Raw genomic sequence first — 11,027 nt, 5'->3', positions numbered from 1 at the left:
ACTGCAGCATTAACGTCAATCAAAATCTGTTATAAATACCATATAGAGGATAAAACTGCAAAACAGGTACTTATTTTAGCAACTTAAAAAGGGATCTCATTATGAGAAAATAACTAGAATAATGCAGTAACACTGCTTTAAAACTGTATGAGTAATTGTTGAAACCAGGGGCGGAGCGTGGGGGTGGCTTACTGGGCTTAAGCCCGGGTTGTTTTGTCAGAAGCCCGGGGTCTTTTGGAGTGTAATTTTTTCATAGTTAGATGCCTGGCTGACAACTGTATAAAACAAAAAGTACACACAATATTCGAAGCACATAATGCACACAGTGGGAATTTACGACTGTGCGTGAATCCCCCCTGATATTGGTATGATCCGAGCTCAGGCACTAAGCAACTGAGCGAGGGGGCGGGGCTGCAGCCAGGTGCTCTTGTGCCTGTGAGTGCGCTGTTGGAGTAACGGAGCCAGCCATACTAAGGAGAGCTTAAGTTTGACCAGGTACCAAAGCAAACCATTCATACCGTACAAATGACGGTGAATCACGAAAGATTGATATCAAACTGATCACTTGACCAATATTACGTTACTTGCTCTTCAAGTGAATCAACAAATGGCGAAATGAAAAGCCGAACAAATGCTTTTTTTTTTTTTTTAAATAGTGTCTTATCTTACGTGTGTTTATTTCATATTTTCAGTTCTTACCCTCCCCGACTAAATCGGTTTCAGTTATGTACTGAAATATAAGAATGGACATTAGAGGCTTCTTTCAAAGAAAAAACTCAGGTAAATGTTATTTTATATATTATGCTTTGTATGTTGTTCAGTATATTTCTATGCAAAACAAGAGGGATTTCAGTACACAGCAGGATATTCACATTTGTAACCAGATATTTACATACACTTTAGGGAGAAAACATAAAAATTTTTTCTGTACAACATCAATTTAGAGTAAACTTTTGTTTTAGATAAATATTGAAATATCTTTTGAATTAGTTAAATGTCAGAATAAAGAGAGACAGAGCTTCTATTTTTTATCACTTTCATCAAATTTAAGAGTACATATACACTAAGTTTGTTAATTAATAAGAAAACCAGACGATTCCATTCTGAGCTGAAGAAGCTTCTGATAGGTTAGTAGAGTCCATGTGAGTAAACTGGTGGAACAGCTGTGGATGCATATAAGGCAAAACACAGAGCCTGTTTCTTTGAAATGGGAAAATTAAGAGATATCAACCAAAACACCAGGAAAAGAATTGTGGAGCTCCATAAGTGTGGCTCAGTTTGAATACAATTTGGTGCCATTTGCAATTAAGAAATACAGATAGTTTCTCTCTTTACTCTTAAAGTTAACAAATATGTTTTTTATATTTATCAATCTAAAAAAATAAACATTTAGTCTGATTTGATGTTACAATTATAAAAGTGTTGTGTTTTTATCTGAAGAGTTTGTAAATATCTGGTTTCAACTGTATATTTGATGATTGTCAGCACAAAGAGGGAGAGAGAGGAACAGAGAGGGAGAGAGAGGAGACAGGACAGAACAGAGATGAACAAGAGCAGGTGAGACACACATGTTAGTCAAATGGTTGTTTACCAAAAGTATCACCGTATCATAGGTCCTCATGTATCTCGTACCTAGTGTTTCTTTTTAGGTTTGTTATTTTTCAAATTCTATATTTATTAAGTTCTGCAGGCTTGTTTGCACAACAAGGCTAAATAATTATATAAACTTTTCTCAATCTAAATAGTGTACTTTGGTAGAATTAAAAAATAAGTGTAGTGCAGGTCTATGATGATTTTTAGTGCTACTATCATCTAGTTCTGATTCTGGTTCTGTCTTGGTTAAATCCTAAGTAGTCCTGATTTTGAACTCTTGTAGTCCTGTTTTAATTCCGGATCAGTTCTGGGTCTGGTTGAATTGGGGTTTAGTCCCTGTGTCTTGATGCAGCCCTGACCTTGTTCTGCCTTGCTGCTTAATTAAAAAACTAGTTTAAGGTGTCCTGTATATGTGATATCTTTTTTTCCCTATATGAAGTCATTCTTTTTTGAACAAAACTCAAAACAGAGCCTATTAATCTTTCAGTCATTTTTAACCCCCCCCCCCCCCCCTCCCCCCAAAAAAGAAAAAAAAATCCACATGCATACTACCCTTCAGGGCTAAGCCCCGGGTGTTTCAAATGTCTGGCTCCGCCTCTGGTTGAAACCCCAGCAGGAAATTACTAAACTGGCATTGTTTAACGATCACTATGTTGCTCAGACATAATGGTGTGTGCTCTAGAGACATGGTTATAATGTTCCTGCAGTTCTGCTTTAAAACATGAATGACTCCTACATAGCACAGGAGCTTGGGAGGAATCTGTTTGCAGTGCTGACACACCACTAAGGTTTTTTTCCCCTCCTTCCAAAACACGTAATTCAGGTCACAGAATTTGATGTTCTGCCTAAAAGCCAAAAGGTGGCACCAAAAGCTAACTGTGAGACTGCAAGCATAAACATTCACTTTTGAGTTTACTCCCGTGGAACGAGCTGCCATAATATAACCAAGACATTTAAGCCCTGTTGCTCTGCAACCACAGTTCACCACTCATCACATCAAGCAGTCCATGATAACATTCCATCTATACACCTTAACGCTGAAAGGACTGGCAAATCCTAGATATGAAATGACAAGTCATGATTCATACACCACTTAGAGTTCCCCCAAGACTCTGTTGTGTGTCTGCGTAAAGATCCAATCAGAGGAAAAAGCTGAAGTAAGCCTTGAGGCACCAAACTGCTCTTCTAGATGGATGCTTCCTATACACCGATAGTCCAAGTGTTGGTTAAGAGTGCACTCACACTTGGACTATCAGTTCCCCAGCTCTGTAATTTCCCAAATTCTGCTAGAGCAAGGAAAAGTACAGGTTTTTCATTTGTGCCTGTGGCATCAAGGGACTATCAAGGGTCTTAACTTATAACAGCTGAGTTTGTTGCAGCAGAATGGAAGCCAGAGTACAGGAAAGATTCTCTGACTTGTTGACCTCTGCCAGGAGGCACAGTTCTCATGGATAGAGCAAACATCTGGAGGAACACCTGCACTGTACAAATCATATCAGAGTTATTCTAGCACCATCAGGAAGGGCTTATGTCTATAGGCCACAGAAAGTAAAAATCACAAGAACATATCTGCTATCTATCACACTAGGCATGCTTTGCATTGTTGACATTTTTTAACAGTGGCCTGACAAAAAAAAAACAACAACTGAAAAACAAGTGAAGAACTTAACAGCTTCTTTTAGCTTCATGCAAATCAACCAACAATCTTTACCAGATTTGCATGTTAGCATTAAAAACCATGTCTTCATAACTGTAACTTTGGCAGTATTATAAGACAAATGTAGACATAAATGCAGGCACTAAACAGTTTTCTTGCTATAGGAGCTAAATTAGCTGGATACATAACAGCTGTGTAATTTTTCCTTATTTTAACTATAGTCGATGTGAAGGGCCAGTGAGAGTGAGGCGATAGTCATTCTTAATCACTGGTTGACAGGAAAACAAACAAACAAACAAAACAAAACCTTACTGTTCAGTGTTTATTAAAGGTTACATTGGGTGCACTATTACACTTGGTGTGCTGGGCGTTATTGACAGCTTATTTCTAACAGTGGTGTGACATTTAAAAAAAACCCTGAAAAACCACATACCAACTTCTTTTATTTATAAGTCACTGGTGGTCATGACTTCGAACAGTTGAGTCTGCTGCAGTAAAAATCAAGCTGGAGGACAGGAAAGATTCCCTGACTTGATGACCTCTGCCAGCAGGCACAGTGGATACAGCAAACCCCTGGAAGACGGGTTTATGGTTGACTGCAGAATGCCTTTAGGGCAAAGACAGTTAAAATCACATGAAAAAAATCTGCTGTCTGTCACACTAGACGTGCTTTGCATTATTGACTTTTTTTTTAACAGTGGCCTGACAAAACAACAACAACAACAACAACAACAACTGAAAAACCATTTAGCAGCTTCTTTTAGTTTTCTGCAAATCAATCAGTATCTTTCCATTGTAGCTTAACTGGATACATAACATGTAGAGAGATTACACGGCTGTTAACTATGACTGGCAATGTGGAGGCCAGATTAGTGTGAGGTGATAGTAACTCTTAACCACTGGTTAAGAAGTATTTATTTAAAAGAGGCATTGTGTGGAGGTTAAGCCATACTGAGACGGGCTAAAGTTGAAGTATATAGGTCAATGCCATTACCAGATGTGAAATGAGGGAGGCTGACTTCCTGCGATACTTCTTCGCTTAACCACAGCTACACTAACACAGTAATACACACTGATGCACTTAAGAATGCTGCAGGGTACTAATAGTGAAAATAAATTGAAAACCCATTGGAATGTTTTAGAGAAACACTTTATTTCTTTTATGAAAAGAAACACAAATTTTGCTAACGTTTTCTTGTTACAAAATATATATATAATTTACAATAGAGATATATAAAATATGCTCACAAATACATCAAGTTCACTACATACATTTTAGTACAAAAAACCCACAACCTCATTTAATCAATTAAAGTCTTGAATGACGTAAGAAAAAAAATCATTCAGTACCTTTAACTGAAATGTTCTGTTAACTTGATGAACGATGAAAGGAAGCACTGAAACAATTGCTCGGTAAATTTATACCAGATTAGAATGATCTGTAACTTACAAAGGCAGAAATATTTTAATCCATAAAAATTGTGATGCAGCTGAATGAACGTTTTCCTAAGGTTGTCTTCTTCACAAGCTGCAATGTAAAGCCTTGACATGATGCAACTGCAGCTGATTTGGTTTCAGTTGGAGTTAAGCTGTCAGCCAGTGGAAAGTAAACATTACTTGTAACATTATCTTTCAGTTAATCCCATGCTAAGTATGCTGACATTTTGTAAATGCAGCAGTTTTTACTGCAGATGTCAGGCTGACATTTCAAAAAAACTGGACACGACCCCAACAACTTTCCACGTCTACCGCAGATAGGTTAACCATCTGTCATTTCAAAACTGTCAGGGGGTTTTAATTCCGCACCTCCTCTCCCACATACTTTATTTGCATTCAGCATTCAGTAATTTCAAGAAGGGTGCCACCTCTTTCCTGTCAACTTAATTCCTTTGCATCACATACACAGATATGTGTAACCAAACATCTACGCGTGCAAATCTAGCACACGATCAGTCTTCGAACCAGCGAAATCCAGGTGTCTGCAGATTACACACTGTAACTGTTAGGAGTTTTAATTCTGACTTTAAGGCACTTAAGAAACTGCAAGAGGAGAAACGTTAGCCTCCATATTATTCCAGCAAGTACATAGTTTTCAGTCTTTCACTCTTTGAGTTTACAGAAGCATCCTTCTAAGCTTCACACAAAATACAGAAGCCCAGGAAAATAATTGAGTCCAAGGTTGCATATGTCAGTGCAAATTAATAAAGGAGACATATTGCTAGCATCATATACATAAAAACCATTGCGTGTTCACATTTGAAATACATCCTTTGCTCTCTGGTTTGGTATGCTTCATCAAAATGAAATTCGGTGATTCAGTTATATTGCCATAACTGCGCCACACTGTCAGAGGTGAGTCATCGTCTTTCATACGCCCCCCTTTCTTTGTCTCTTTGAAAAAAAAACCCACAGAACTGTTTCTCAATAGTGTATGTGCTACATATCCTCTATTGAGCGGGAAACCCATTTACACATTTTGGACACAGTCAGTCAAAGTCTTTATGACTTGAAAAGTTTGGGGTATAGGGCTTTAATTGTAGATGGAGTGGTGATGACATTTCCAGACGAAATGGTGGTCTCCAGACCCGGTTCTAACTTCTGGGAGGCCACCTCAGTTTTACTGAAACTGCACTCCAGGAATGGCATCCCAATCTTCTTCACCTGCCCATCCGACGTCATTAGACACGGCCGACAGAGGAGCCTCAGAATGGCCCTCCTCATGTCCTTACTGGTCAGTGTGTAGATGATGGGGTTGAGGAGCGAGTTGATAATGGCTACTCCCAGGAAGTACTCAGCCTTGTAGAGCACAGAGCATCCACGGATGGGGCAGGAAAAATCTATCAGGAGGAGAATGAAAAGGGGCAGCCAACAAGCGATGAAGACTCCCAAGACAATGGTGACTGTCTTGAGGAGAGCAATGTACTTCTCTGACTTCCTGGCTAAGCCCTTCCTTATGCTGCCTGACAAGCCGAGCCGCTGGCGCTGTGTGTTGGTGCGGACGATGCGGAAAACACGCACATAAAGCACCACGATGGCCAAGAGCACAGCGCTGAAAACAGACACACAGCACAGAATGTAGCTTTTGGCATAAAGCGGGAGCACCGTTGAACACTGGTCCAGTCTGTGGATGCAGTTCCATCCCAATATTGGGAGGATTCCCAAAAACCCTGCCACGGCCCAGCTCGCACCAATTAGTGCCAACATGCGTCCCCGCTTTGCCCCATGATACGGCCTCATGGTCACCATAGTGACATGGCGTTCAATCGCAATGGCTAGTAGACTAATTATAGAGGCAGCCAGAGTGATAAAGACCCCTCCCTCCCGGAGGAACCACATCACTGGTGTCAGTTTTAAAGTATTTTTTCCCGATAGGAGGATATTGACCATGTAGGCAATACCAGCCAGCAAGTCTGACAGAGTCAGGTTTCCCAGCAGGTAATACATGGGCAGGTGGAACTTTTTATTCCTCCAAATGGCAAGCAGAACCACAGTGTTCTCCAGGATGATGAGGACACACACCACCAGTAAGGCAATGCTTTCAGGTTTGAGCCTATCACGGTTGCTCAGCTTCTCAGTGTAGTTGTAATGCTTTTCAATGACAGATTTGTCCTGGTATTCACAGAAGAACTGCAGGTAGCATGAACATGAGGGAGTAGTGGAGGTGGGGGGTGAAGCTGAAGTCACTCTACTGGAAGAATTTAAAGCCTCCATGCCTGATGTTGCTTTTCTTCTATTCTGTGTGCACTCAGTAGCTACAAAGTCATCTTTGATGATATGCTTTCAGTAGTAGGAGCGGTGAAGAATTTATCAAATGGATACCCACTCTCACAGAAAATGCCAGAGCCCTTTCAATACATAGAGGGATTACATGCAGCATATACAGTGTAATCCTCCAGGATCCTCAGATGTTTTCTTTGCCCCTTTTTGCCAGCAGAGGGTGGTTTTGAGCTCTGCCTGGTTAGAGAGCTTAGACATGCACTGCAAAAAGACATGAGAATAGAGCATAAAAATGATGGCAAGATGAAATGCAGAATCAGTGAAATTGAAAATAACTGCTTAAAATTGTCACAGTTTTAAATGTACATATTAAAGTGGATATTTACTGGTTCCATAATCTGACATTTGGCCCAAAAAGATTGAGCGCATCAAATCTGATGAATCCAAAGAAACCAAAGTGTAGGCTGAACATATGAAATCTATTGCTGCATCGTCTGACAGATACATGTACAGGCAAGTATGAATGCATATTCAATTTCATTTAACTTAGGCTTGACCTCTTGTTATTCACTAAAACAGATGAGAGAAAGTAACTATTGCTGTTTGTGTGTGCTGGGCTGAATAAGATGCAGAGAGCAGAGGGGTAAATTTAATGTCAGACGGACATTTAGGTTTTGCAGCTGTGTATAAACTAAATGCCAGTTACTCTAAGGTTGTTAGACAAGAACCATCACACTGTGTGCGTTTGATTTGACACACATGCAGCTCATTTTCATTGTGTACATGACGTGTGTTTGAAGCTAACTTCACATATGCAAATCTACTTTAAACCCTCAAAGTTTAATACAGAAACAGCACGTCTGAAGTTTACGCCATTGGCCAATTCCAATATAAATACACTGATGGATTTAGCCATTAGGCTGGATACAGTCAGGGGTGATTAAGTTTACATTCTTTTCAGTCTCTTTTTGTGTGAAGGATTTTTCCCCCCTTTTTCTTGAGTCATGTGTTAACATTTAACAAATGTTCTGGAGGCTTGAACTCATTTAGCTCACTGGCAAGAATTTGGGAAATGAATACAACATGAGCATAGTGTCTGTGTGTCGGCTCTCTCCATTGTACAGTCATGATTTACATAATGTAGAAAAGTATGAATGAAGATTATAAAAGCATACCAGGATTTCTGTGTCAAATGATGTCACTATGAGCATTTGTATGCGATAACTAAAGCACTTTTTTTCTTTCAAAGATTTCAAACTTCCTGGAAAAATGTTTTTTTTCCCTGTATATCACTTAGAGAGAAATATCTATAAATGTTAGTTAAGATATTTTGGCATCCTTGCTTATCCCTGGTATGACAGTGATAAAAAATACAAAAAAAAAAAAAAAAGCAAGGTTAAGATGTTACAAATACATTTTTACGCAAATCAGGAAAATATAAAGCCTGTGTTCTAAACTGTATAAACAAGCCTTAACTTCAACTTCAACTAAAACAAAGTGTCTAAAGAAAAAATGGTAACAATATTGTCAAATTTTGAATCAGACATGGGAAACACAAAGAAAGAACGAAAGAAATTACCTGGGAAATGTTGTAGTATTACTTTTATCCTGCACTTCATTTGCTGTTCAGTCATCAGAATCCAGACAAGCACACCAAGTAAGTCACAGTCAAACTGACGAGGCAGAGGGAGTGAAGTGCGACCTTAGCTGAAACATACATCAGCTTCGGGGGTTGGTCTTAGCCTGAACTGTCTCTCCCCCTTACATTCCCTCTCTCTTCTTCTCTCTTGCTCACTCTTGCACATTTGCACAGATAGTGTGTGCGCGTGAACACATACAGAATACATGCAGATGTGTGCCGCTTCAGATGAGCTGGTGCAGAGATCTTTATCACATTTCATTGTATTCTGTGAATCTCAATATACGACATCGGTAGTCGTGATTATAGTTCAAGGTTCATGTTGTGTTAGTGATGAACCAACAAATATAAACGGATGATATCAACTGAATTTTTCTTATTTCATCACAAAGCCTTGCCCTCTCATTAAATATAGAAAACATAATGACAACATAGGAAATGTTTCTGGGTCTCTGATTAAAATCTAAACTGCCCTCATTTCCCTTTAAGTGTTACCGCTATTATTACAGGTGCTGTTAAATAAAGGGAAAAAAATCCAAAACTAGGGAGAACACTGACTTAACACATACATAATCATAATTAGAATCATTTTTAAGTATTTATGTGTTCCCATGAATAACTGCTATGCTACAACTCTTCAGATACATTTCGTACACTGAAACTTTGCAACTACTTGGAAAAAAACTGGAAGAACCAGTTTTGAACACTGCAGCAACAGTCCCACTCTGGGCCAAGTGAAATAAGGACATCGAGCTTTTTTTTCTGTCAAGTTCCACAGAAATTCGATTTAGCCGTCTCATGTTATCTGTTCTAAAAACTCTACTTTTACAGTGAGGGAAGTGAAAGGAATCTAATTCACATGGTTCAAGCCCACAGTGACATCCCAGTTCTCAGAACCTGATTGTAGCATGCTTTGACACGCTTCAGCAGGTTACCTGTGAAACCTCCCCTGCAGGGCTTGCAGACCGTTTATCAGAGCTAAACAAAGCAGGGGAGAGGTAAGTGTGAAGCAATGCAAGTTAAACAAAACTTTTGTTGGTTTGTTGTGGGTTTCAAAGCTGACACTTGGAGTTGTGCAAATGCACACACTGCTCTGTAGAAGGAGAAACACTGAAAGTGATTGAATGCATGTGAAAAAGCTGTGTAACTCAAATAACTTTCTCTGCCCACAGGTTCTGACAGTTCAGATTCCTGCTCTTTATCCGTCTGTTCCTCTGATTCGTTACACCACTGTATTCAAACAGAGGCTACCTTCTACCGAACCTGTTTGGTGTGGCAAATATAACTGGTTTAGCTAAAGGATTTGCAAGCTTCTTTGTGTATATCTGTGTCAGCATGTGGGCAGTGCATAACACAACAATATGTGTTTGTGTACTGATAGCATTAAGGGTTGCCTCACCTGATAAAGGCCGTTAAATGTGACTGCTCACACGCTGACATGCATTAATGAACCAGTGGTCACTCAAATGCAGCCGTTAAAAAAGGGGGCAGCATACTCAGCAGTAGAAACATGACTTTATTCCAGGTATAGCATAAACTTCTTTCTTCTTCACAAAGATGACTGTGAGCTATCTGAGTTACTGCAAAATCAGCAGGTTTCCATTCCTCTGTTCCATCCAGTTAATGTTGATATTATTTCCAGTGTGTTTGCACCTTTTATCTATTTGTAGGGCAAGTAACACACAAAACTTTATCTGGTCTTAATGTTTTTATGCGTTGGTGTATAAGTTACATGCTTTACTCACACTTCCTGCTGTCTGCACCGCTGCATGTAGGGGGGGATTCCTATCAGGAGATCATTAAGGGTAATATCCTATGTGGGTGAAAACACATCAAAGAGAGGTGTGGGTGTAGGACACTTATGCTCATGTCTCATTTCGTTTTGAATGCTGACACACATATTTTTTGAGATCTTTTATTTTATATATGCTGTGGTTTTTAAACAACTGAAACATACACTGCATGCCTCTTCCTCTTGACATGTATTTTTGACATATATGTCTGGCCACACACACACACACACACACACACACACACACACACACACACACACACACACACACACGACACACACAACGCACACACTTTCAGCTAAACCAGGTCTACTTGGGTGTGGATTTAATGTTGACTTATGTGACCACAAGGATCTGTAAAGGAGGTTTATTTCACTGGGCCGCAGCCAACCGGCTGATTTGATTCATCGAAGGAGTAATGGCTTCTCTAAGCTGTCTGCATGACGTTTCAGCTGTAGTGTTAATATTCTAAAATCCCTGATGTTTTGCAGCCTGTGTGGACAGACATCTCTGTCAAAAGTTAATGAACACTTGGAAAATCGAGGAAACAAGGACCACCTACAGTCTGAGAGCTAGGAAAATACTGTAACTCTTATGGCACCATAGTACATATTTCACTTTGTAAAGG

General features: G+C 39.5%; 1 protein-coding gene and 1 long non-coding RNA gene across 2 annotated transcripts; one reads left to right on the top strand and one right to left on the bottom strand.

Annotated features, from left to right (window-relative positions):
• Positions 1-186: 186 nt before the first annotated feature.
• Positions 187-1,913, top strand: LOC309707939. Its single transcript, XR_014277129.1, has 3 exons — positions 187-495; positions 693-780; positions 1,486-1,913. It is a non-coding gene; the product is annotated as an uncharacterized lncRNA (long non-coding RNA).
• Positions 1,914-4,384: 2,471 nt separating this feature from the next.
• Positions 4,385-8,691, bottom strand: s1pr5b (sphingosine-1-phosphate receptor 5b). Its single transcript, XM_082537409.1, has 2 exons — positions 8,547-8,691; positions 4,385-7,228 (listed from the first exon to the last, which is right to left on the bottom strand). The coding sequence occupies exon 2, from the start codon at positions 6,959-6,961 to the stop codon at positions 5,750-5,752; it is 1,212 nt and encodes a 403-aa protein (XP_082393535.1). The 5' UTR covers positions 6,962-7,228; positions 8,547-8,691; the 3' UTR covers positions 4,385-5,749.
• Between the last annotated feature and the right edge of the window lie 2,336 nt (positions 8,692-11,027).

This window comes from Aulonocara stuartgranti (genome assembly GCF_965226115.1).
Source record: "Aulonocara stuartgranti genome assembly, chromosome: 6".
NCBI classification, from domain to species: domain Eukaryota; kingdom Metazoa; phylum Chordata; class Actinopteri; order Cichliformes; family Cichlidae; genus Aulonocara; species Aulonocara stuartgranti.
This window is presented reverse-complemented; position numbering and strand designations above follow the sequence as displayed.

Excerpts from the sequence above, each read along its gene's own strand:
- s1pr5b (XM_082537409.1), bottom strand. The coding sequence starts at position 6,961 with ATGGAGGCTTTAAATTCTTCCAGTAGAGTGACTTCAGCTTCACCCCCC.